At 63.1% G+C, this 24,939-nt stretch overlaps 1 protein-coding gene and 1 long non-coding RNA gene across 8 annotated transcripts; one reads left to right on the top strand and one right to left on the bottom strand.

The window, feature by feature from the left end:
- Positions 1-233: 233 nt before the first annotated feature.
- CBFA2T3 (CBFA2/RUNX1 partner transcriptional co-repressor 3) lies at positions 234-24,900 on the bottom strand. 7 transcript variants are annotated; one of them, XM_015640200.3, is made up of 12 exons: positions 24,497-24,900; positions 7,719-7,862; positions 6,320-6,397; positions 4,846-5,087; positions 4,428-4,517; positions 2,857-3,038; positions 2,494-2,750; positions 2,305-2,390; positions 1,908-2,106; positions 1,704-1,772; positions 1,364-1,554; positions 234-707 (listed from the first exon to the last, which is right to left on the bottom strand). In XM_015640200.3, the coding sequence occupies exons 2-12, from the start codon at positions 7,834-7,836 to the stop codon at positions 432-434; spliced, it is 1,788 nt and encodes a 595-aa protein (XP_015495686.1). In that variant the 5' UTR covers positions 7,837-7,862; positions 24,497-24,900; the 3' UTR covers positions 234-431. The 7 variants fall into 7 exon arrangements, with proteins under 7 accessions (XP_015495686.1, XP_015495687.1, XP_015495683.1 ...); XM_015640201.3 differs by lacking the exon at positions 24,497-24,900 and adding an exon at positions 17,061-17,161; XM_015640197.3 differs by lacking the exon at positions 24,497-24,900 and adding an exon at positions 15,206-15,621.
- On the top strand, positions 17,538-22,526 carry LOC107209965. The gene is made up of 2 exons (XR_004499153.1): positions 17,538-17,845; positions 18,556-22,526. It is a non-coding gene; the product is annotated as an uncharacterized LOC107209965 (long non-coding RNA).
- Positions 24,901-24,939: the final 39 nt, after the last annotated feature.

Below are 24,939 nucleotides of genomic sequence, written 5' to 3'. Positions count from 1 at the left end.
AAAAAAAAAATATAGGAAGAGAGAGATGAAGAAAAGAAGGTTCTTTTCTCCTCCAAGTGAGCCCGTCAGCAGCACAGCTGGGGGATGGGATCGGGCTGGTCTCTCCCCACAGCACCATGTAGCGAGGCTGGAGCCAAATCCCTCATCCAAAGAGCAAAAAAAGAAAAAAAAAACCAAAAACCAAAAAACCCCAAAAAAATTCCCAAACCGCAATCCCCCAACCAATAGAAAACCAACCGAAAAAAAAGCCAAAACAAAGACTGAAGAAAGAACAGAGACCGGTATTTGCCTTAACTCCACTTAAAGCCCAGTTTGAGGATCCGTGAGGATTAGTTGTGAGAGCTAGAGAGGTCGTTTCGGAGGTCACACGAGTCAGGTAGCTGAGGAAATTGCACCGGGTGCAGTCCGTGGCTCGGGCAGCCCGCGGGCGGTCAGCGGGACGCGCTGTCCAGCGGCGCCGGCGTGGCCGGAGTGCCGGCGCGGGACGCGGCCACCGAGCCCGCCTCGCTGGGGCTGCTGGCCATGGCGGGCACCCCATCGGGCTGGCCCGGCCCGGGGGCAGCGGGGCCCGGCAGCCCCTGCAGAGTCTGCCCGCAGACGTGGTGGTGCTTCTCCCAATCCTTGTGCTGGCAGAAGGAGCCGCAGTAGCGCGCGGTGTTGCAGCCGCTGCACGTCTCGCTCGCTTTCCGCCCGCAGTTCCAGCAGCTCTGCGGGAACGGGGAACACGGCCTCAGATCTGGAATGTGCACCCCCAGGCCGGGCTGGGTACCCTCAGCCAGGACCACCATCAGCACTGGGACCACCATGCTCTCCATCATCCCAGACCGCGAACATCCATCCCAGACCGTGAACATCCATCCCAGACCGGGAACATCCATCCCAGACTGGGAACATCCATCCCAGACCGCAAATGTCCATCCCAGACCGCAAATGTCCATCCCAGAATGGGAACACCCATCCAAGACTGTGTACATCCATCCCAGAATGTGCACATCCATCCCAGAATGGGAACATCCTTTCCAGAACATGTACCCCTGTCCTGGACCATGTCCAACATCCCAGAGTGTGTACATCCATCCCAGACCGTGCACATCCATCCCAGAACATCTACACCCATGCCAGACTGTGTATTTCCATATTGGACCAGGCACACCCGCTCTGGACTGTGCTCCCCTATCCTGAAACAGGTCCCCCCTAATTCCAGACCATGGACACCATCCTAGACTGCATCCACATCCAGGACACGCACCCCATCACTGCCCACACCCTGCATCCCCATCTCGGTGCAGGAATTCCCCTCTCCTCCCGTTCCCACCTTCCCAGACACCAGCGCTGCCACCAAGGCGTCCCCCAGGGTCCCCACCTCGCTCGAGTCCTCCTGCTGATTGATGACGGTGAGGGCATCCTCGGACGCCTGGCGTTTGGCCTCGGCCAAGGCCCGCTCCATCTTGGCGCGCTCCGTCGTGATCAGCTCGTGGGCTTTCCGCTCGGCGTCCGACACGGCCTTCTGCAGCTCGGACATGGCCTGGCGCTTCACCTCGTTCACGGCTTCTTCTGGAAGGCAGCAGCCGAGCGTGGCCGGGGTGTTCTGGTGCCCCGGCATCCCCCCTTCCCGCAAAACCACCCCCAATTCCTCTTGCGCCGCAGGCATCCCAACGAGGGGAGCTGGGGCAGAGCCCCGCTGGTGCCCACCCCGCACTCACCAGCCTTCCTCCAGATCTCCTCGGGCATGTACCCGGAGAGCGGGCGCGGCGCGAAGTCCCGGTGAGCGTCTGCGAAGGAGAGAGGGGGACGCCCTTAGGAGACGCGGTCCCCTCGGAACGCACCCGCCGGCAGCGCCAGACCCCCGGGAGAACGGCGCGGGCACCCCGGAGAGGGGCGCAGCCCCCGGCCCCGGGGGTCAGTACCTAACTGGGGAGCCTCGGCGGCGGCGGAAGAGGAGTTGTGGGGGCGTGCGGAGGGGGGGCTGCCTTTCTTCATGTCCTCGGCGTCGCTGTAGCGCCGGATCCAGTGGTTGAGCTCCTCGCGATCGGCCTCCTGGCACCGCCGCAGCACCGTCAGCGACCGCCGCGTCTTCTCCACCATGTCCATGATGCAGTTGAGCAGCTGCGGGGGAGACGGAGATGGGGATGGGGAGGGGGGTCTGCTGCAGGGGGCACAGGGATTCGGGCTGTGCCGGCTCCAGGGTGCTGCGCCGGCTGCAGGAGCAGAGGCTCGGGAGAAAAGCCCCGTGAAGGGACGCGGTGGGGATGGAGGGCAGAGTGGAGGGACACACGCACGGCATGGGGCAGGGACACTACGTACGTTGTTGAGGTGTTTCCACTCCTCCGCCCATTCCCTGTCCGTGAGCCGGTGGTCGATCACCTCCTCCTGCCGCGTCCCGTGCACGGCTGCAAGGCAAGAGCGGAGCAGGGTGAGTCCCCCTGCGGGACCCCTCTCCTTTCGGGGGTCCCCGCCCCGTTCCCCCCCGTGCACCGGGACCGCAGGGCTCACCGGCGGGCCGCTGGCGCTCACGGAGCTCCCGGGGGTCGGGGTGCCGGTAGGTGTCCCGGTAGTGGTGTGCCATGGCCATGTCCTCCAGGCGGTAGTGCTGGGGCAGGGGGGGCCCGGCCGGGGGGTGCCCCAGCCCGTTCGGGGGGTGGCTCAGCCCGTTGCTGGGGCTGTAGCGCTGCGCTGGGCTCATGGTGCACGGCCGCTTGCTGAGGTGCTCGGGGTGCAGGGGGTCTCGGTCCAAACCGTTCTCTTTGGTCCTGGCCGGAGGAGAGGAGGTCGGTCCCCACTGGGCCCCCCGGAACAGCCTCCCCTTTTCAGGGATGCGTCCCTGAAAAATCCCGCACGCCCCTCCCCGGCTGGCACCTGTCTGGCGTCCTCCTCTTGCCGCTCTCGCCCACCTCCAGGAGCAGCTCGGAGGAGTCGATGGGAGAGGAGGCGTTGGCGTCCAGCAGCAGCTGCTCGTGCTGGGCCAGGTACTGGGCCGGGGTCTGCTTGGCCATGCGGGCGCAGTGCAGCAGCTCCCGCTGCAGCAGCGGCAGGTTGGCCTGCGAGGGGTGACAGTCCAGTCCACGGCCCCACAACCCCCCCGAGCAGCCTGGCTGTGTCCCCAGCTCGCCACGGGCAGGGGGTGCCTTTCCTTTGGGGTCCGGCTCCCTTTCCTCCCAAGGGGACAGCCTTGGGATGCCAGCAGCGTGCCCAGGGGCCAGGTGGGCTTTTGTGGGACGGGTGTGGCACCCCACAGGGTTCAGACACAGCTTCAACAGAGCCCTCCTGCATCCTGGCAGGGGCTACAGAGCATCGTCTCTGGGTCAGGTCAGCCACCTCGGCCACCCTGTCCCCACGACTGCTCCCTGGGGATGGCACCTGCGGGACCCCCAGCCCGTGTGGCACCCCCAGCTGTAAGGATCTGTAAGGAGCTCCTCTCCCACCCACCCACCGTGTCCCCCCACGGCGCTGTAGCCCCAGGAGCAGCAGGAATTAAGCAGCAGAACCCCCTTTTGCCCGGCGCTCTGGCTGCCAGCCCTGCATTTTGCCTTAGGCAGCTGAGCCGCAGCCAAATCCCATCTGTGGGACACGTTAGCGCCCGAGCCGGAGCTGCAGCTGCGGTGAGCAGGGCCGGACCCTCCCTCCCCTTCCCTTCCCTGGCCGGGGGGAGCAATCCCACAAAAACAGCAAGTCCCCAGTCTGGGAAGCACGCCGAGCCCGGCTGGTTGCAGTTAGGATAATGAGAAACATCTGGAGCGGGCGGTGGGAACAGCTGGGAGCGGGGTGCCAGGGCGGCCGGCGCGGCCGCTGCGCTCTTGGCACTGGGACAGCGGGGATGGATCCCAGCCTGCCTGGAGCCACAGGGCCACCAGTGCCTGCCAGGCCTGGGGGTTCACCTTTCCCTGCTCCCACGGATCCCAAAAGCCCCGCAAACTGGACAGGAGGGGAGGGCGGCTCTGCCGTCCCCTCCAGCTCAGCCAGGAGCAAACCACTCCAGCAGATTCCTGCCATGAGCATGGACCTCCACTCACAGACCCCTGCTCTGGGGGGGCTGGGATGCAGAGGTGGAAAAGGAACTATTTTTGCACTTTTTAATTATTCCTTTGCTAACAAGGGACAGGGCACACCAGGCTCAAACATCTGCTGGCAGTGCCAGCTGTGCCAGCACCGGGCAAATACCTCCAGAGAGGGGTGACACTGCAGAGTCAGCGCAAAATTAAAAGGCAAATAAAAAAGAAGAGGGAATTTTTAATGAATTGCAAATGGCAAGCAGCTGGGCCGACCTCTTGCTTTATTGCAACCAGCCCTGCGTGACTCCACACGTGTGGGGGCACACGTGTGCCTGGGGGGACACGGGCAGACCCACAGGCAGCTGCCAGCCCCAAAGCCAGCCCCAAATCCCCTGAAGTGCTGCCATGAATCCCACCCTGCCAGGGCTGGAGACCCACCTTGAGGAAGGGGATGACGAAGGGTCGCAGCGGGAAGTTGGTGGCCTCTTGGAGCTTGGCGTGAAACTCCTCAATGGTGAGGGTGGAGTTCTGTGGGGACAGCCTGGGCTCAGCACCCCTGGCATAGCCCCCCACACCCCTGGGGGACACTTGGCTGTTCCTCCCCTATTCCTGCTCCTCAGGAAAACCACACTCGAGGGAAAACCATGCTCAAGGCTTCACTGGCGATGCCAGCAGCCAGGACCAACCCTGCACTGGCTCTGCAGATCCCAGGAGACGCTGGGCAAACAACCCCTTTCCTCCAGGATTTAGATCAATCTAGGCCACTCTTTTTCCCATTCAGCAGCATTTCCATCCCCAAAAGAAAACACAGGATCCTCAGATGCGGGGGACCCCGTGGCTGACCCCACGGACGTACCACGAGCCCCAGGACGAGGGTGCGCACCCGCTCCCCGATCTCAGGGGAGATGTCGTTCCCGAACTGCTGCAGGGTGGTGAGGAAGCGCTTGAGCTTGGAGAGCTGGCGGGCGCCGCAGGCCGGAGGGAGCTGGTGGGTGGACAGGGAGGCGCTGGAGGAGGTGGCCGGGCCGTTGCTGAACCCGTTGGGGGTGGATGGAGCCCCATTGATGGCGGTCGGTGAGTGGCTGCTCCCGTTCATCACTGGGGAGACAGGGAAAGGGAGGTCAGAGCACGTGGCTGTGCCCTGGCACCGTGGGGACGAGGCTGGGACGGTAGGACCACAGTGTCCAGCTGGGTAACGCGGGGCTGGCAGCCCCTGGAAGGCTTCAGGATGCTGGTGAATCCCTGGGGCCGCCCCGGTGCTGTGGGGGCTGTGAGGAGCCAGAGCAGCAAGGGCCTGATCCAGCTCCTCAACAGCCAAGGGAAGGGGCTCCCTCCTGCCCCTCCGAGAGCTGCTCAGCACTCCCAACGGGAATCCATCAGCCATTTCCCATGGAGCCCAGCCTGGCATGCAGCACGTTGCCATCTCTGTCCCCACTTCCTGGCCAGGAAGGACGGGAGCTGCCTGAACACCCCACAGCAGGAGATCCAGGGGGATATTTTGGGACACCAACCACCAGAGTGGCAGACCTCTCTCTGCTGCATCCGCTCCACGCAAGCACAGGAACCTTCTCCCGACGGCGCGGGTGACAGCACATGTCACCCCTGTCCCAATGGTGTGGGTGACAACGCGAGTCACCCCTGTCCCGATGGTGTGGGTGACAACACGTCACCCCTGTCCCGACAGCGCAGGTGACAGCACATATCACCCCTGTCCCAATGGTGTGGGTGACACTGCGAGTCACCCCTGTCCCGACGGCGCAGGTGACAACACGTCACCCCTGTCCCAATGGTGTGGGTGACAATGTGTGTCACCCCTGTCCCGACGGCCGGCGCAGGTGACAATGTGTGTCACCCCTGTCCCAATGGGGCGGGTGACAATGCTGGTCACCCCTGTCTCAACAGCCAGCACAGGTGACAACGTGGATGACCCATGTCCCAATGGAGCGGGTGACAACATGGGTCACCCCTGTCCCGACACGCATCGCCCCGCGGCCCCGCCTGTCCCGCTGGGATCCCACTGACCTGGGGGTGCTGCGCTGCCCTGCCAGCCCTGCCTGCTTTGGGGGGCTCCCGCTCGCTCTCCGGCCGGGCAGCGCCCGCCGCCCGCTGCAGAGGTGCCGAAAATAACCCGGCGGCCACAAGTGCTTTTATTCCCGCGACAGGTGCGTTCCTAAGTTGGACAGCACACATGTCCCTGGGCCGGGATGGGGTTGGGGTTCGCATCCCCGTGACCCGCCGGGGCAGGGCGAGGGGCTGGCGACGGGGAGCGCCCCCGGGGGCTGCGGCTGCGCTCGGGTCTCTCATGAGAGCGGGCGTTTCATTTTACTTACAAAGACAGACCATCGACCATTTCAAGCAACCATGAAAACGGCCGCGAGGCAGAAACGTCGGAGGGCCAGCGTCTCGATCTGCAAGCAAAATAAAACACGCTATGATGAGAGAGCAGAGGGGGCAGCTCTCGGCCGGGGGCCCTGCCCGGGACGCTCCTCACCGTGGGCACGTGTGCCATGGGCAAAGCTGCCAGCCCCACCAGGGACCCGCTGCAGCCACAGGGAGGGTACAGGGGATGGATGCTCGGCTGCTTGACAAACTCCTGACGTTTTAGGGACCGAATGAGGTCCCTCAGGAGCAAGAACAACTGAAATGCCGTGGTGTCCCTGCCTAGCTGCTCCATGCTCCCAGCCTTGTGTCTCAAACCCTGCTCTGTGCTGAGCCGTGGTGCAGAGGCCGTCTGCACCCCTGGTCCTCCATCCCAGCCACACCTGGGCTGCCACATCAGCCACAGGGCTGGGATTGACACCCAAACCCACATCAGCCACAGGGCTGGGATTGACACCCAAACCCNCCACATCAGCCACAGGGCTGGGATTGACACCCAAACCCACATCAGCCACAGGGCTGGGATTGACACCCAAACCCCCTCCAAGCATGAGCTGATTTCTAGAGAGTCTGTCCAGAAACGTCGCTGGGGGGCTGCAGGTGTCAGGGGATGGATCTCAGGGCTTGTTTTAGGGCTTTTTCTTCCTCACTGGGGTTTTTCTGAGCAAGAAGCAGCTATGAGCAAAACCCTTGCACAAGTGCATGCCCAGGAAAAGTCTCAGCAGAACCAGAGTGGCCACTGGCAGTGGCCTTGTCCATCCTCGTGCCTTGTCCATCCGTCCTCGTGCCAGGACAGTGACAGTGGTACAGTGCCCGATCCCTGCAGGTGTGCAATGAGCCCAAGTGCCTCTGGCACCGACTACAGAGACTGAAGCTCCCCCCTGGTGCCCCCTGATGCCACCACACCATAGCCTGGGCAGGGCAAGGAGATCCCAGCCATGAGAGTGCTCTGCCACCACTGGGTGCCACATGCCACAGATGTGTCCCCACATGCTTGGGACACACCACGGGGCCATCTCTGATCCACAGGAACTCCCCCAAGCCCACCCACCTTCCTCCAGCCATGCACTGCTCTGTGCCAGCATTTGGTGACAGGGTGACATAAGAGCAGGATGTCCCTGTCCCCAGGGCACACGGGCAGTGCCACGGTGCTCCCTGCAGGAACAAGCTCCAGCCACAGCTTGGGAACGCACCGGAGCAGAGTCTCCAGCCCGAGCACAGATAATGCCACCCCACATCGCAGCCAGCGCCGTGCCGGGCTCTGTGACGCCGGGTGCCGCGTGTGAGGTGCAGGGAGGGCGCAGGGCAGCCCCGGGCTGGCAGCCTGTCCGTCCCCAGCGCGGTACTCACTGGTGCTGGGTGTGAAGGAGGGGTGGCGTGTGGCTCCCTGCGTGGCGGCCGGCGGCGGGGGCATGCTGGGCGGCGTGGAGCGGGCCTGAGTCTTCACATCGGCCGGCGAGTCGGGCATGGTGGCGGCCGGAGTCTCCGCGTTATCTGCGGGAAGAGGGCACGGGGTGGTGAGCGGGGTGTGCCAGGCAGGGCAGCAATTCCCTGGCAAACAGGGGGCAGGGGCAGAGGGGACACTTGGGGACCTCGGGCTGGCCCGGGCATCTCCGCTCCCACTCTGAACTCGGGTGACAGGGACACGGCTGGTGTCCTGCGTGGGGAGGGTGATGGACCTGCTGCCCATCTGCACAGCCACGCAGTGCCCTGTGCAGGGACACAGAGTGCTGGCACCAGGAGCAGGCACCGCTGTGCTGTGCCCAGACTGTGTCACATCGCTGCTGTCACAGCATCGCTGCTGGCACCCTCCTGACACATCCAGGGAGTTCCTGCTGCCCGCTGACCCCTCACCATCCCTGGCAGCATCGGGGCTGGCAGAGATCGTGGGATCACTGCAGCCACTGCTTGCTGGCAGGACCCACACGTCCACAAGTGACTGTCCCCACCGACCCGAGTAGCCCTGCGAGGTCAGATCCTGCAATCCAGGGGTTGTGGAGCTCCCGGCCGTCACCATCACCCCACCGGGCATCGCCGCCTCCCTCCCGCCTCCCTGTGCTCCCAACCCCAAAAACGCCCGGCAGCGCATTCCGGGAGGAGCGTGCCAGCGCCACCCCCTCGGGCCAGCACAGCCCCGCTGCGGGCTCTGGGCCCCGCGGCTGCCACGCTGGCGGTGACGGGTGGCCACAAGTGCTGGCAGCTGTGGGGATCTGTCACCGTGCCCGCGCCGCCGACAGCTCCGGCCAAAGATGGAAGTGGCCGCCACCCCGGCCATGGGGTCCCCCCGAGCCCCAGCGCGGTCCCCACCCGGCCTGGCTGATAACCACTAATCCAATATTCATCCTTAATCCAGGGCAACTGTGGGGAGATTAATTGAACCTGGCCACAGCACATTGGCCGGGCTAAATAAAAGCAGGGCCTCATCCCCACGGAGATGCTATCAGGGATGTGCTGCAGCTCGTAGCACACGGAGCACCAGGAGATGGTGGTGGGAGCCAAAATCTCAGCTGGTCACCCACAGGATCCTTCTGGATGGCTCCAGCACCATGGATATCCCTGTCTGTCCACAGCACCTGGAATGCTGCACACACCTGGATGTGCAAGCTCCAGTTCCTTGCTCCCTTCTCCCTTCCCAGCCACAGGAGAAATCCCAAAACCACGCAGCTTCCCTCTCCCCAGAACCTCAGCTTCCTTACAGGGCTGAGGTTACCCTAACCCTAACCCTAACCCTGCCAGAATTAATAGCTTGTTTTGAAAAACACTTTTTATTTTCCCTTTCACAGACATGCCCATCTCTGGGCAAAGCTTCCAGGCTTCCCCTGTCACTCAGCGGAGCAGGATCCAGCTCTGACGGCAGAGGACGAGCCCTGAGTGTGCGCAGAGCGTGACCCTGTGAGGGGTCCCAGCTGCAGCACCCTGATCCCACAGGATCCTTGCCTGCATCCCTGCACCACCCCTGTCCTTGTCACAGCCCTGGCAGTGTCCCTGCCTGCATCCCCATCCCAGCTCCTTTCCCCCTCGCTGCCCTGACTCCATTCCCACACCAAGGGGAAAACATGGATATGTTCATCCTGGCACTGACATGGCTTTTCCACAGCTTGCCATCAGCAGGAAAGTTTCCATGAAGCTGAGCAAGCAGGGAAATGGGGTCTGGTTCTGGTTTTTCTTGTGTTTTCTTTTTTTTTTTTTTCTTTAAGTTTTAAATTTTCCCTGAGGTGTTTGCAACCCAAACACGGCCAGACAGGCACAGGAACGGTCCCAAATCCAATGGGGTAAAGAGCCTGGAATGCCCAGAAGACCCAACCACGATTGTACCACCAATCCAGGTCCTTTGCAGGATGGGATGAGCTCCAGAAGAGAAAAGGAGATTTTGGGGAGCCAAGTGCAGCCTCCCCTCAGCACCTTCAAACAGCAATTCCCCAGCACAACTCCAACTCCACTGGAATTATTTTTCCCTCTGTTTTTTTCTCTCTTTGGGGTAATTTGTCCCAGCCGCTCGGGGCCGTGTCTGTTTTCCTCCATCTGGTTTCCATTAGGTCTGTGCAGCCCAGATGAATAAGTAATAATATAAAAATAAAAGGATTAGTATTTTCTCCTGGGCTGGCGGGAGCGGCTGTTCCCCACCCTGCCCCCCGGGGCCAGCGGATGCCGGACCCCCGCACACCCCTGTGTGACCCCGAGCCCCCCGTTTGTCACACACAGGGTTTAACTGCCCGCGTCCCTGCTGGGGTGACACTGTCACACGGCCAAGCGTTCCAGCGGGCACAGGGGCGCTGCAGCCGGAGGGACACGGCTGGCAGCCATCCCAGCCCGCTGTTTGCTGTTTCCCACAGCCCCAGGGAGCCCATCCAGCCACCACAAGCCCGGGGTTCTGCCTCGTCCCTGGGCAACCAGCGGGATGTGGCGGCTCCCGGCTCCGGGATGAGCATTCCCCAGGGATGGGGATGGAGCAGGCACGGAGCTGCCCTGGATGTGGCTCCGGCTCCCTGCAGGCAAAGCTTCCCGGGCCAAGAAGGGGTTAAAGGGAATCCAGCGCCCAGCATCCTTCATGCTCTCCAAATGGCCACAAATGAAATCCAGATGCTGGAGGCGACGTCTCCCCAAGCCAGGCTGCCTCCGAAACAAAGGCAGGGAAGCATTCCTGCTCCTCAGCTGCCGCAGCCGGCGGGGCCAAGAACAACTCCCCGATAAGGTGGCAGGGCCGGAGCTGTCCCAGCTGGAGCAGGTTTGGAAGCGTGCAGTGCCTGAGGCCGGGCAGCAGCGCCAGCCACGCGCACCGGCCCGGCAGAGCTGGTGGCACCTCACGGCACCATCAGCTCCCTCCTCCCCTGCACCCATCCCGGTTCCATTTCTGGGATCAGCTCCCTCCTCCCCTGCACCCATCCCGGTTCCATTTCTGGGATCAGCTCCCTCCTCCCCTGCACCCATCCCAGTTCCCTTTTTGGGATCAGCTCCCTCCTCCCCTCTGCACCCATCCCGGTTCCATTTTTGGGATCAGCTCCCTCCTCCCCTCTGCACCCATCCGGGTCCCCTCCCTGGGCCATGGTGACAAAAGTGACAACAGGCAGCTTGGAGTTCATCCCCAGGTGCGCTTGGAGCAGGAGAAAGCAGGAGCGCAGCTGTGGGATGCTGACAGAAGGTGGGTTTGGGTGGGATATTGGGAAGGAATTGTTCCCTGTGAGGGTGCCCAGAGCAGCTGTGGCTGCCCCTGGATCACTGGAAGTGTCCAAGGGCTTGGAGCACCCTGGGATCATGGAATGTGTCCCTGCCCATGGCAGTGGAATGAGGTGAGCTTTAAGGCCCCTCTCAACCCAAAGCATCCCAGGTTTCCATGGTGATGCTGGAGGGATGCTGCCCACCCATCACCAGGGTGTCCCAGATGCTCGTTTTGGGGAGCCAGCCTAGCAGGGAGCAATCCACACCCAGCACTCATCAGCACTAATGTAGCCTTTAAAAGTAAATCCAATAACTAAACTGCACTATCTGTAAAGGAACCCAGTGATGCCTTAAGTTTTAGCTTTCATATTTTTCATATTCTGCCCTGCCCAGGTGTGTGGTTTTGAGCTTCATATTCAGTGTCAGTGAGCTCTCTTCACAGAGCAGCCAGACAAAACAATTCCTTTTCCAGCTTGGTACCAAGGACAATCATTACAAGTTTCAGGCCCAAGAGCAGAAACAACGCTGGGCAGAAGAGAGAGAACAGGATGGGACTGCAGAACCTGGAGCTGTAATTGGACAATTAACCCCAACATGCAGATGGACCAAAACTTATAAAAATGTGAGGCCAATTGTCCATTTCATGACCATTTTTAGGTCTATCCTGGGTGCAGGCCTGGCCAGGCTCTTGTACTGTCCAAGGTGTGTCCTTTAGGGCCTTTCAATAAATCCCTGCTTTATCCTGAGCTCTGTGCAGCCTCTGCTCCAGCTCAGCCCTCTCCAGGCATCACCAGATTCAGGCGGCTGCAGTCCTGGGGAGCCCTTGGAGCTCACCCCCACCTTTCCCACGGGCATCCTGAGACAGGTCTGGTGCCGCTGGCCCTGCTGGGACCTCTCCCACCAGCACAATTCCAGGATTTCCCCATGCTCAGGTACATCCCAATTCGCTTTGCAGCCGCATCCCCGGAATGCCAGCGCTGCTGGCAGGTGCCCCACGGGAGATTCTCACTCAGCTCCAGGCCATCAATTCCCAGCAAATCCCCAGATCCCGGTCCCCTTCCACCTCCCACAGCGTGGTGGTGACAGCACAGCTCTACACGGGACAGCAGCAACCTCAGCCAGGCTCCCCACGCCACAAAATCCCACTTTTCAAGCCAAAGCCATCCACCCAGGGACCCAAACCAGCTGGCTCGGTGCCACCGAGGCAGTGCCAGCAGCTCCAGCTCGCCCCGAGCTGGCGTGGCCGGGGGTGGGGGATGGGGATGGGTTTGATTTTTCCTCGAAACGACAACAAAAAAGCCAAAAAAAAAAAGAAAAAAAAAAAGAAAAAAGCGCCCTCTCTGTTTTACAAGCCTTCATTTGCTATTGTTTATGTAAACAGGTAAATTGTTTCGTATCTCAATTAAAAACATCTGCCACATAAATGAATACCAATTAACTCATCCTGTTTTTAATTACTCTGTTAATTACACACAGGCAGCAAAAAGGATGGCAGGGGAATAGGGAAAGCATGCTTACACCCCCCCTTCCCACCTTGCTCTTGGCAAAGATCCGAAATGTGCCCAGATAATGATGGATTAAGGTGAAAACCGTGGCTCGTGGCCAGCTCTGGCCTCCCGGGGCTGCCGGGGCGCCTCGCAGGGAGATTTCCCGGGAGCCTCTGGAGAGGTTTTGGGAAGCCCAAACCCCACGGGATGCCCCAAGGGCTCCTGCGCCATCCCCCGGTGCCAGCCCCGCGCTCCTCAAAACGCGGCCGCGGAGCGAAACTTTGGGATGGCGAGAGGAGCGAGGGAGCAACATCCTGATGGACCGGGAGCATCCTCGTGCTGCCCCCGGGAGCCCTCCTGGCACCGAGGGCAGCCCCTGGGCACGGCTGCAGCGGGTGGGTGCCATCCCTGGCGAGGGACCCCGGGCGCCGCCAGCCCCCCCCCGGCTGCGGGAAGCTTTCCAAGCGAGCAGATGGGGCAGGGAGCGGCGGCAGGAGGAGGAGGAGAGCAGAAAAGGCTATTTTCTCACGCTACATATTTTACAAGTCGAACATTTTGTGCATTTCAGCCCTGCCTGTAAAAGCATCTCGGCCTCAGCCCCGGGACTCGACGGCGGAGCCTGTGAGTCAACAGAGGCTGGCGACGACGTGGCTGCTGCCCGGGGGATGGGCTGGGAAGGGGGGTCCCCTCGCACAGGAGCGGTTTGGGGGGGGTCCCCCTGACCAGAACCCAGCCAGGGCACGATATCTGCTGCAGGGTCGTGCCCGCTGCCACCGCCGGGTTCATCCCACCGGGCACACACACACACATCCACACCCTGCTGCTCCCCAGCTGCCTTACACTCCTGGAAATTAAATATCCGGGCTAAACACCGCGAGTAAACAGTGCCGCGGGCAGCCCGGAACACCTGGAGAGGAGCAGGGCTGGGGCTGACCCTGCCGAGCTGCCCCCAGGCAGGAAACACCCCGGTTGCTCCATCCCCCCAAAACCCTGCCCCAAAGGGACACCCCAAAACCCGCCCCAGCCGGGGATTCCTGCAGCCCTGGGGATGCTCATGCCCCAAAGCGGCTCTGATGGCTGGAGCGGGGACAAGTGGCACACGCAGGGGGTTCGGGGTATCCTGGAGACAGAGAGCGGCTGGAGAAGGGGAAGTTCCCCCTCCACAGCCCGGCTCCGTGGGAACGGCGAGGCGCCGCCGGCTCCCCAGGGACCCCGTGGCAGACCCTGCCCCACAGGCGCCAGCCTGGTACCGGCTCCGAGGGGGTGCCGGATCCGGCCGTGCTCTCCCACAGCCTCCAGGCTGCTGCCTCACCGACTCTTTGTCTATTTTTGAGCCGCGGGCTCCATTTCCAGGCGGTTTTGCCCATGTGAAATTGAATCGAAGAACACAGGAAAAAAAATATTAATGAGAATTTTGCAAAATAAACAGGAAATCCCTTGGATGTTTGCTGGAACCATCGGTCGGCATCTTCCGAAGGAAAGCTGGGGGTTTGTCGAGGTGGGGTTCCCCCTGGGGAGCTTGAGCACAGTGGGAGGGACGGCAGAAAACAGCTTCGGGAAATCCAAAAATAACCCCAAACTAAGGCCAGCCGGGCAGGGGGTGTCCTCTGTGCCACCAGCCTGTTCCTGCCTCTGGCTGGCAAGGACTGCCATGGTCCCCATCCTGCGGGGCAGCTAAATCCATCTCCCACGTGAGATCCAGCCTGGAAAGCTCAGCTCAGGCTGCAGCAGCCGACCCGCAGCACGGAGCGCATCCCCCCGGCCCCAGCAGCAGCGATTAAACCCAGCTTAACCCCTGGGCTGTGCCCCAAACCTCCCAGCCCCGTTCACTGCAGCCGGCCCTGCTGTGCCCGAACCTCCCTGCTCCGGCTGGGGGGCTGAAGAGGGTCGGTGCTGCTGTGGGGGGATTTGTGTGTCCCCCAGCACTCCCTGGCAGCCCCGCATTCTTCCTGCTTCACTCGCTGCCAGTCCACTGACTCCCGCGAAGAGGTGTAATAACAGATATTTATGGGGTGCCTCTCCTCCCCGAGGGTCCCACAGCACCCCACAGCACCCAGACACCTTCCCGAGGTGGCTGCAGGACAGGGGACCGCGCACAAGCACGGGCAGAGCCGAGTGCCCCCAGGTTTTAGCAGGGATTTACGGCAGCGAGACCGCATTTCCACAACGCCTGGATCCTGCCTGGCTTTTCCACGCGTGCAAACATCCATGGCTCAGAAGCAGAATTCCAGGAGCGTCGGCAGAGACCTGCCAGCCCCAGGTTCCCCGTGGGACCTGCAGAGCCCCCTCCCCCCTGGAGTGGGGCTGAGCACCAGAATGTTTTTCCATCCTGGAAGTTCCCGATTTGAGAGGCGAATCCTGCTCCCGCTGCCCAAAGCCGGCGCCCACACCACGCCAGTTCCCGGAGCCGTGGGAGAACAGCCTCTCCCCGCCACAAATCAACATCTGCACTCACGTTTTCCAAACAAAACACACCCAACATCTCTGTGCTCCCGGGTAAAACCTTACCTGCCAGCATGGGAGGCAGCCGGCAGGGAAAACCCCCTTGGCACAGCCAAATTCACCTCCACTCGCCTCCCCAGCCACGGAATTTCTCCCTGCGTGGAAACTCTCAGCGCGGGGACCTGCCTCACAAACCTCCGAGGATCCAGGAGCCCACCCCAGGCGGCAGCTCAGCTCCATGGGGCTCCTCACCCGAGCACCGCGGCTGTCAGCATCCTCCCCGGCTGCCGCTCCGTGTTTGCCGAGGGATTTCGGGATGGTTCCCCCATTTCTCCATGCCCTGTGCCACAGCACAGCTCAGCCCACCGCGGCGCCGAGCAGACGGATGTTTGCAGAGTGTCTTCAAGTCGCTCGACAAAGGAGCAGGGAATTAATATTCCTTTTAATTAAAGGCAGAAAAAATCTCTTTGTTCCTGAACAGAGAGAAAACAACAGAGGGAAGAGCTCAAAAGCTCTTCCTAAGCTGGAGACGAGACCATCGCTTGGAATCAAAGACACTGTCAAAGCACACGTGACCTCGAATTAAAAAAACAAAATGAAACGCAGCAACGGCAGTGGCTCCTCTCCGACAGCGAAGGAAAGTTGCAAAGTTTTTCTTGGCTAATAGAGGAAAAAAAAAAAAAAAAGAATTCCAAGAAAAGGTGTGTTTAACTAGAGAAACGCTCTGCGGTATCCGAAGGCACCATCCAGCGGCGAGGGAATGACGGGAGGAGCTGGTTGTGCTCGGTGTCGCGGAGGGGCGCGGGGAGAGCCTCGCTCCATCGCTCCGCATTCCCCTGGCAAAGCCGGGCTGCCCAGCTTAGGGGAATTCCAAAGGGAAAGCGAGAGCAGGCGGTGATGAAGGGCAGCGCTGGAGCCTCCCGAGCCTTCCTTCCCCAATCCACATCCAAACAAACATCCCCCGGCACACGCCGGGACTCTGCGAGCGGTCCCAGCGCAGCCCCGTGTCCCCACCACGGCCCCGTGTCCTCGCACATAAATAGAGAACGAAGGGAGCTGGAACTTCCCAAAGCAGCCCTGGGATTCCTCCCGCAAACTCTGCCAAGCGGCTCAGCTCCGCCTCGCCCCCAAACACGGCTGCAGCTCCGAGTCCCCAGCAGCCGGAGCGGGATGCGGAGCTGGCGGGCAGAGAGGAGGGATGCGGGGATGACAAAGAGTTGGACTCTGCTGGGCAGGAATCGGGAGCCACAACCGGGGGGTGTCTGCTGGGGGGTGGGCACAAACTCGCGTGGGTTCCCGGGGACGCTGTGCCGCCCCACGCCGCCCCGGCGCTCGGGAAACGGCGACGGGGGACACGGAGGGGACAGCAGGAAGCGCCCCGGCAGCGCCGTGCGTGGGAGCAGGGCCCACGGGCGCGGTGATCCCGTTGCCGCCGCCACGGAGCCGCTCCGAGCGCTGCCCCCCGTGTCACCCCGGCTCTGCCCCCCGTGTCACCCCGGCTCTGCCCCCCGCTCGCCCCGGCTGTGCCCCCGCTCGCCCTGCCCCGCTCCGCCGCTGTGGCGGCACCGCGCTGGCTCGGGCACACGGAGCATCCCCGTCCCCTGCGCACCGGCAGCTGCCCTGACACCGCAAGCATCCCCCGGGCACCGCGAGCATCCCCCGGGCACCGCGAGCATCCCCCGGGCACCGGGAGCGGTCCCCGAGCAGCAGGAGCTTCTTACTGCCCTGCGCATCGGCAGCTTCCCCGACACCGGGAGGCTTCCCCGGGTACCGAGAGCATCTCGGAGTCCTGCACAACAGGAGCGTCCCCCGGACACCGGGAGGCTCCCCGAGCATCAGGAGCATTCCCAGCCCCTTTTCCACGGGAATCCCCCCGGGCATCGGCAGTCTCCGATTCCCCGACGAACCGGGAGCATCCTCCGAACACCGGTATCACCCACAGCCCCTCTGCCCTACGAGCCTCCCCGGGTACCGGGAGCCTCCGATTCCCCTGTGCACCGACAGCATCCCCCGAACACCGGGAGAATTCCAAGCCCCGCTTTCACGGGAGCCTCCGCGGGCACCGGCAGCCTCCCCGTCCCCGTCCCCGCTGGCGCACGGCACTTACCGTCCTGAGGTGTGGCGGAGGCGTGAGGTAAGTCCCAAGGCAGGGGCCGGCGGGGCCGGCAACAGCGGCCAGAGCCGGCAGCGGCCCCCGGCGGCGGCGGCCCCGGCCCGCTTAAGGCCGGCGCTGGCGGAGCGCGGCCCCGCGGCGGCGGCTGCCCCCGGCACCTGCCCGCCGCCGCTCGCCGCGCCCGGGGCCGCCGCTCGCCGCCAGCTCCGGGGGTCGGGGCGCTTCCCCTCCCCCCGGAGGGGGGGCACCGGAGAAGCGGGGGAGGGCGGAGAAGCCGCGGTAAATCCGCGGGGCCGCTTCACCCCCTGCGCGCTGCCCGGCGGCGCATCCTCCCGGCGCCGTGCCGCGGCCCTGGGGCCCCCGCGGCCGCGCTCCGTGCCCGGCCCGGCCCCCGCCGCTGCCGCCGCTGCCGCCGCGCCGCCCGCCCGGCCCGGAGTGAGCGGGGCCCGCCCGCGCCGCTGCCTTAGACCGGGGCCCGCCGCCACCGCCAGGGGGCGCCCCTCGGCCGCCGCCACCGGAGCGGGACCCCCGGGATGAGAGACCGGGAGGGGAACGGGATGGGATGGACGGGACACGGAATGGGCGGCACCGGGAGGGGAGCGGGATGGGATGGACGGGGATACGGGGCCGTGTGGCACCAGGGAGTCTGCACGGAACCGGGGGATGGAGTGGGACACGAGGCTGCGTGACACCGACACTCTGCACGGGGACATGGGGCTGCCCAGGGAGCACGTGGGACCTGGTGACACTTTGGGGACTGGAAGGCCGCGCACGGTGGTGTACGGGGCTTGGGGGCTGCAGGGATTGGGGTTTGCAAAATCTTCAAAGCTGGGGGTGCTAAAGATTGAGGGTTCCAAAGCTGAGAGCGAGGGGCTGCATGGGCGGTGGGGTTACGTGTTCTGGGGAGCTGCAAGAGGCCGGGAGTTATTCTGGGGGAGGTGGAGGGACTGCAAGGGAACGGGCCAGGACTTGTCCGGGGCCATGGGAGGAGTCAAGGCTTTGGAGCAGGGTGGGGGTCTCTGCAAGGGGCTAGGGGGCTGCGGGGGGATGGAGCTGCGCTTGCTCAGCTTCCTTCCTCAGGGGCTGGAGTTGTGCTGGAGCAGCCACAAGACCACAGGCACAGGCCTCAGAGTCCCACATGCCCATCCCAGCCCGGCCTTGGAGAGCCCCCCACCCTGCTGGGCCTCGCTGGGGCTCCAAGGGCAGCTGAGTGCTGGGAATGCCGGTGGGACCCTCCCTGGCATCGCTGCGGGGCAGGGGTGCACATCTGGCTGCCTGGCACACCCTTCCTGGTGCCCTGTGCCAGCTGGGGGACAGCGTTCAAATTTCCCCTCCCCAAGTCCTGCTACAACGCTGCTGCTCGGGAACACAATCCCTGTGAATTTCCCTGCGAATTTCCCTGCCTGTGTGTAATTACTGTGCCTGGCAGCTGCCTCCCTCTGCCACTGCCCTGTGCCGGGTGAATTACTCATCCTCACCCTCTTCCCAGGGGCTGGGAGAGCGGCGGCTCTGCCAGGCGGAGTCACCCGGCACGGCTCTGCTGCCACAGAACAGCTGCGTGGCCACTGGGCAGCCAGAGCGTGGTCCTGCTGTGGCTGAGGCACCGACACTGTGTGGCCACTGCATAGCCCTGTGTGACCACTGCATGGCCACTGTGTCACCACTGCATGGCCTCTGTGTGACCACTGCACGGCCACTGTGTCACCACTGCATGGCCAAGTAAATGCCAATCCCATGGCCACTGAGTGACCTTTCTACAGGTAGTAAATGATCACCACAAGGCCACCAAGTGACCATTCTATGGTCACTAAATGACCATCACATGGCCGCTGTGGGGCCACCACACGGTCCCCAAATGATCACTGCACGGTCACTGCACAGCCCAGCTCCCCTCGCTGACGGGTCACAGCAGGAGGTGCTGCAGAATCCTGACCCAGCCCCTCCAGCCCCAGCTCCAGTTTTCCATCCCTTGCTCCCAGAGGGTTCCCAGAGGAGCTGTGCTTCTCCAGGTCCTGCTGCCCTCATTCCCACGGGGACCTTTGGCCTTGGTCCCGGTGGCACGGGAGCACCAGAGGAAAATCCACCCGGCCCAGCTGCACTCCCACCTCGCCAGAGCCCGGCTCTGCACGGCTGGCAGTGCATGGCACACACAAATGCCAGCACCACGTGTGTTGGGGACACCTGGACACGCGGTTCCCAGCACAGGTCGGGGTGTTGTGGATCCTCAGCGTCAGCCAGGCAGCCCAAGAGCATTCCCGGAGTTCTGGGCTGCCAGGACAGGGCTCCTTCGGGATCAGGCTGGGAGAGCAGGGGGGTGACCATGGGGGTGACCACGCTCTCAGCCCGGCCACCCGTGTCACACACCCGAGTGCAAACCTCAAACCACCACAAACCCCTCCTGTGAGTGCCCAGCAGCGCCACCAGCCTGGCGATGACCGAGCCCCTGTGACCTGCCAGGCCACCAGCGTGTCACAGGGACCTGCTGGGAGCTGTCCCCACCTCTCCTTCATTTGGGGTGCGGCTGAAGGACAGCACCAAACACCCCCTGCCCTGGTCCCTGGTGCCCAGGAGCAGCTCCAGCGCTGTCGGGACGGGCAGGTGGCACTGTCACCTCCCAGGACAGCAGCGGGGGCAGAGCCTCTGCGTCCCCCCCGGCGGCGTTTGGGTGGCGGGGGCTGCCGCGTTCCTATTCCACGCACGCAGCCTGTAATTTTGGTCTATTGAAGTCATAATTCACTACTGTGAAAATAAACATTTGTGTTAGCTCGCTTTATTCGGCGGGGTTCGGCTGAATGTTAATAATTCCCCGCCGGCGGCTTTGCACGTGGCCTGGGACGCTGGGACAAAGCCCCGGCACCCGTGGCCGTGGCCGTGGCCACCTCCTTGCAGGCTTTGGGCGAGTTCTCACCCTCCTTTGTACCCTATCCCTGGGATCCTCTGCATCCTGAAGGAGACAGAAAAAAAAAAAAGAGCCACTTTCTAATCCAGCGATAATGAGGAAGATAAACGTAAATTTTAAACAATACCCGGAGTCCAGCACCTACTCAGCCCCTTCCCTACCCATCCCTGCCGCGGGGTTTGTGCCCTTGTGCTGTTTTGTGGATGCTCCCAGCACATCAAAGACATCCCGGCACCCACCCCTTGCCATCACCGTGCAGGAGGACGCCTGTCCCCCGGCACCCCCGGCTGTCCCCAGGGCTGTCCCCGGATCTGTCCCCGCTGGGTGCAAGGGGCTGCCGCTTCCCCTCGGCATTTGCATCTTCCCAGCCTTTATCTTTCTCCCGGTCTCTGTATTGCTGCAATTACAGACACTTTAAAACACAATGATCTGGCTGTTAGCGTGATGGATGACAGAACCTTTCTGTCTGGTTTAAATCATTGCTGAGAGTGAGCAAACTTCCCCGGCTTAACCCTTTCCTGCCCCAAACCCGCTCCCAGCCCGGGACTGCTGTGAGCTCCATGGCCACGCATCCAACACACGCCTGGGTCCCGTGGATGGGATGAAGGGGGAGTCTGGATTCCTACGGGAAAACATTCCCCCATCCCTCAGCTCCCTGCGCTCTTGGGGCTCCCGGGGTATCTGGGGACAGGCGATGGGAGCAGCCCTGCCCGGCAGAGCCGGTGGCCCCGCTCCGCTGCGGTGGGAAATGAACGGCTGGAGCGGAGATAAGCGGCTGCCAGAGCCCGATAACCGGCTGGAGCCATCCCAACCCCGGGCTGGCAATCCTTCCCCCGGCAAATCTGGAACCGGGGCAGGATGGGGCCCCGGTGCGTTCCCACCCGTGGGAGAGGGTGGAAACTCCTGTCCTGACTCGTGACTGATGGCGGGGTGAGCCCGGGATGAGCCGCACACCTTGCGGTGATCCGTGCTGCCTTTGTTGTGGGGAGGTGACATCTGCCACCGCCGTGCGCCCTCCCCAGCGCCCATCCGTGCCCGCCCACCCCGCAGGTGTCCCGGTCCCACGGGAGGGTGTCACCGTCACGCATCCCCTGTGCCCGCGGTGCTGGCTCGTGTCCCCCCTCCCTGCTGGGTGTGCGCACCGAGGGCTGCGTGGAGCGGTCTGGAGGTGCCAGGGACCCGCCCCAGGGGAAGGGACACCCCAAGGCACAGCCTGGGGGAGAAAGGGAGCGCTGAGGCCTTGGCATGCTGCGTGCCGGGAGATAAAGCGCTCGCTGAGGGCAGATGAAGGCAACTGGTACCAAAACCTCCCAGGAAATGGTCACCACCATGTGCCATCCGTGTGCCCCTGCACATGACCCCCGCCCCGGGGCAACGCGGTGGGTGCCCGGCTCCCAGCGCCACCAGGGCACCCTTAGATGTCCCCTCTTGCCTCAGCAGTGTTGGGGACGCTTTTCACACCTCGTGGGTGCCCAGCCAGCAGTGAGCCGGCGCTCTCCCTGTGCCTCCCACTGGTGATGCGCCGTCCCCTTCTCCCGGCTCTCCCGGAGCTCCCGGCAGTGCCGGGACGAGCTGATCGCTATTCCGGCTGCATCCCCTCTTCACAAGCCTCAGGCTTTTTAAGAAAGCCCCCGATGCTGATTTATCACACCTCGCCCCTCTCCAGGCTGGGGGCTCAGCCTGTCCCCCGTGCCACCCCTGTGCCACCCCGGGTCCTGCCTCCGCCCTCTCTCACGGGACGATGGCTGCAGGCCCGGGCACCGAGCCGTGCCGGAGCAGGTTTCCTGTGTCACCCCCAGCGAGTCTGTCTGTCCGTCTGGGTTTCTCAGTCTCTATCCGTTCCCTCCCGGGGAGCAGAGCACCCCTGGGTACCTCTCTGAGCTCGGTGACAATGAGGGCTCGCAAGCTGCAGCGGCGCAGAGCCCAACACGGCTGTGGGGTCCCCGATCCCCCTTTCCCTGGAGCATCCCTGCAGGGACAGGGAGCTGCAGGGCTGGGAAGGGTCGCTGTGACCGTGGATGTTCCCATCGCCCTGGCTGCGAGCACGGATGTGCTGGCCCAAATCTCAGCGCCTAAATCCATCCGGCGCCGGCAGCGAGCACCGGGAGCCAGGCTGCAGCCCCCGGCGCTCTTCCCTTGGCATTTCGCTTGCAGCAGGAGCCCTGGCGCTGGATTTTCCTGCACGTTAATCCATCGGGGAATGCAGCAGGGAGATAAGGGGCTGGTGGGGAGCCAGCGAGGAAGACGCTCGCCTGCCCGCCGGCTATCGCCCGCCGCAGCCGCATCCGCCCGGGGACATCTGCTCGGCAGGAAGCGCCGTGCGCCAGCCTTTCCCAGGAAAGGGGCTTCGTTTGTGCCTGGCTTCCCTCCGTGACCACTCCTGGGGGTCCCCAGACTTGGCTCACCCACCCTGCAGCCACCGGGCTGGAAAGAGCAGCCCCACGGGCTGTGGAAGCAGATCCAGTGGCTTTGTGGCTTTCCCACAGCTTCCACACAGAAAAGGAAAAAAGCGTATCTCGCATTAAAATAAAAAATAAAAATAAATAAAATCCTGTTTTCGTTGCTGACAGATTCGTTCCTGCTCCGTGGCACTCAAAGGGAAACCACCCCCTACCGCTTATCATCCTGCTCGCCCTGCACTGCCGGCTCCGAAAAATCACCGGCTTGCCTTCAAAAATGGGAGACTTTAGGATACAGTACCGTTCCTCTGGGTGCCTCAAGGTTTTGGGGCTGCTAGGGACCGAGTTTCCAGCTTTTTTTTTTGCCATGGAGAGCCTGGGAAGTGTTTTAATTGCAAAGCAAAGATGACTCCTGGCCTTGAGTCCAGGATTTGGTGTTCTGGTGTGCATGGAAACACTGCTGGAACCTCCATGGGAGCAGCACCCAGTGGGAAATCCTGCCAGCCTCATCCTTGGCCAGCAGGAATTCACTGGGAGATGCTGAACAAAATTCCCTGAGCTGCCCTTGAGTTCACAACAGGTTCACATTCCCCTTCTCCTGCCCTAACCGTGGGGACCAGCTCCTTCCTAGCCCTCCCCATCCCACAGGCTGCACTGCCTGCATCCTTCCCAATAATGAAGGGAATTTAATTAGCAGGCATTGCACTTCCAACACCTCTCATCCCTGCAAAAATCAATGGGAGCTAGCAGGAGGTGGTGTGAGCCTGCCTTCACTCCAGCATGCGGCTCGGATGGAGATCCAAGCCCTGGGGCTGCTTTCAGAACCTTCCCAGCACCAAAATCCTTCATCCTGGGGCTCTGGCTGTGTGGAGGCCGGTGCTGATGTGTGCCACGCCAGGCCGTGCAACGGGGAGCCACAGCCTGGTGCCAGCTGAGGTCTGGGGTTTGTTTCGAGGTCCAGATGTGCCACAGCAGCAGAGAACGTTGTGGCTGTCTCTGACCACCTGCATCGTTTCCAAGTTCCCAGGCTAAAAGCAGGGCTTGTTATCAAGAGCAAAAAATGTGCCACCTCTGTTGTATTTCATTTCCCTTTCTCCACCTCTTCCCTGCCCGCTGTGCATCAGAGATAACAGCTCTCGCTGCTGAGGCTGGAGAGCGGGGCCGCAACGGCCTCGCCAGCCCTATCGGTGCCTCGCCGGCCGCAAGGAAATCAGGAAGTTTGCAGAGATATTTGGCCAACAAAATAAACATTTCTCCTGCCAAAAGCCTAACGGGCAGCTCGGCGAGCCCGCAGCAATCTGCACGGCTCCCTGGCTGCAGCCTTCCGGAGCGCGGTGCCCGCCGAGCCTCGCCGCCTTATCCCGGCGCCTTATCGGAGCGTGCCGGAGCCTGGCATGTGCCAGCTCCGGCCCAGGGACCCCAGCGTGGCTCCTGCACCCACGGTGAAGCGGCACAACAGGTGCAGCGCCCACGGTGCACCCAAAGGCTGCCCTTGTGCGTCCCTGGGCCCCGGTCCGGTGCCGGGGTGGGCAGGGGGCTGCGGCCGGAGCGCGGTGCAGGGGGAGCGGGGTGGGGAGTGAGGGGAAGCGAGGCACGGGGCCAGCATTGTTCACACCGGTGACTCAGCCGGCTCTGCTTTCCTGCCCGTGCCGGGCACGGGCCCAGCCGAACTCCCAAGCCCCCCAGAGCTGCCCCAGCCCCTCGGCCTCCGCGGCCGGGGATGCTCCATCCCCACGGAGCCTCCGCGCCGCAAACCATCAGCGGCCCGTGGGGTTGGGTGTGAGCTGCCGGTGCCAGAAGGAGTGCAAACAGCCAGCAAACACAGGACTGAAATGCTGGAAATAAAACATCCTCGGGGCTGGTTACTCGTTATGGAAAGGTTTAATTGTAGAGCTGACTCCGAACTGGTCCCCATGACAGCGAGCCCGTGGAGCCCCACGGTGCTCCGGCCGTGTCCCGGCTCCCCGTTCCCGCTGGCAGGTCCCCAAGGGGATGCACTGACTGGTGCCAGCCACGTGCCACCCTCGGGGAGCACCTGCCTGCCCAGGGCCGCGTTTGGCACCGGGGTGAGCCACCCGTGCCGCGGGACATGGCACCGCCACCGCCACCTTCCTCCCGCCGCTGCCTCTCACCTTGGCCGGTCCTGCCCAAGAGGGGTCCCTGTGCGCTCTGGGGGGTCCCGAGGGGACGGCGGCAGCACCCCAAGTCTGCGAGCCCCGCCGAGGCTGGTGCCGCCAGGCTGGTCCCAGGTGCGGGCAGGAGCTGCGGCGGGGCCGGGGATGCCGAGCTCCGGAGGGGAGCGGGGTGTCCTGCCCGCCCGGCCGCCAGGGCCGCTCATGTGACGGCCGGGGCCGCGGTGGCAGCGGAGCCGTGTCCCATGGCGAGGGGAAGGTGAACAGCTGCCGGGCAGTGATAATGCGGCGGGTGGGGGTGGCCGGGCAGCTGCGCCCGTGTCCTTCCCCAACAGGAACCATCTGTGACCAAGCCCAGCTCTGCCTTCCCTATCAGCCATTCCGGTCTGACTTTCCAACAACTTCCCCTTCGCGCCGGCCTCACTTCCTCACTGCGAGGGGCC

Source organism: Parus major, chromosome 11, assembly GCF_001522545.3.
Source record: "Parus major isolate Abel chromosome 11, Parus_major1.1, whole genome shotgun sequence".
In the NCBI taxonomy this organism is placed as follows: Eukaryota; Metazoa; Chordata; class Aves; order Passeriformes; family Paridae; genus Parus; species Parus major.
Note: the sequence above shows the minus strand (reverse complement) of the source record. Positions and strands in the feature narration are given on the sequence as shown.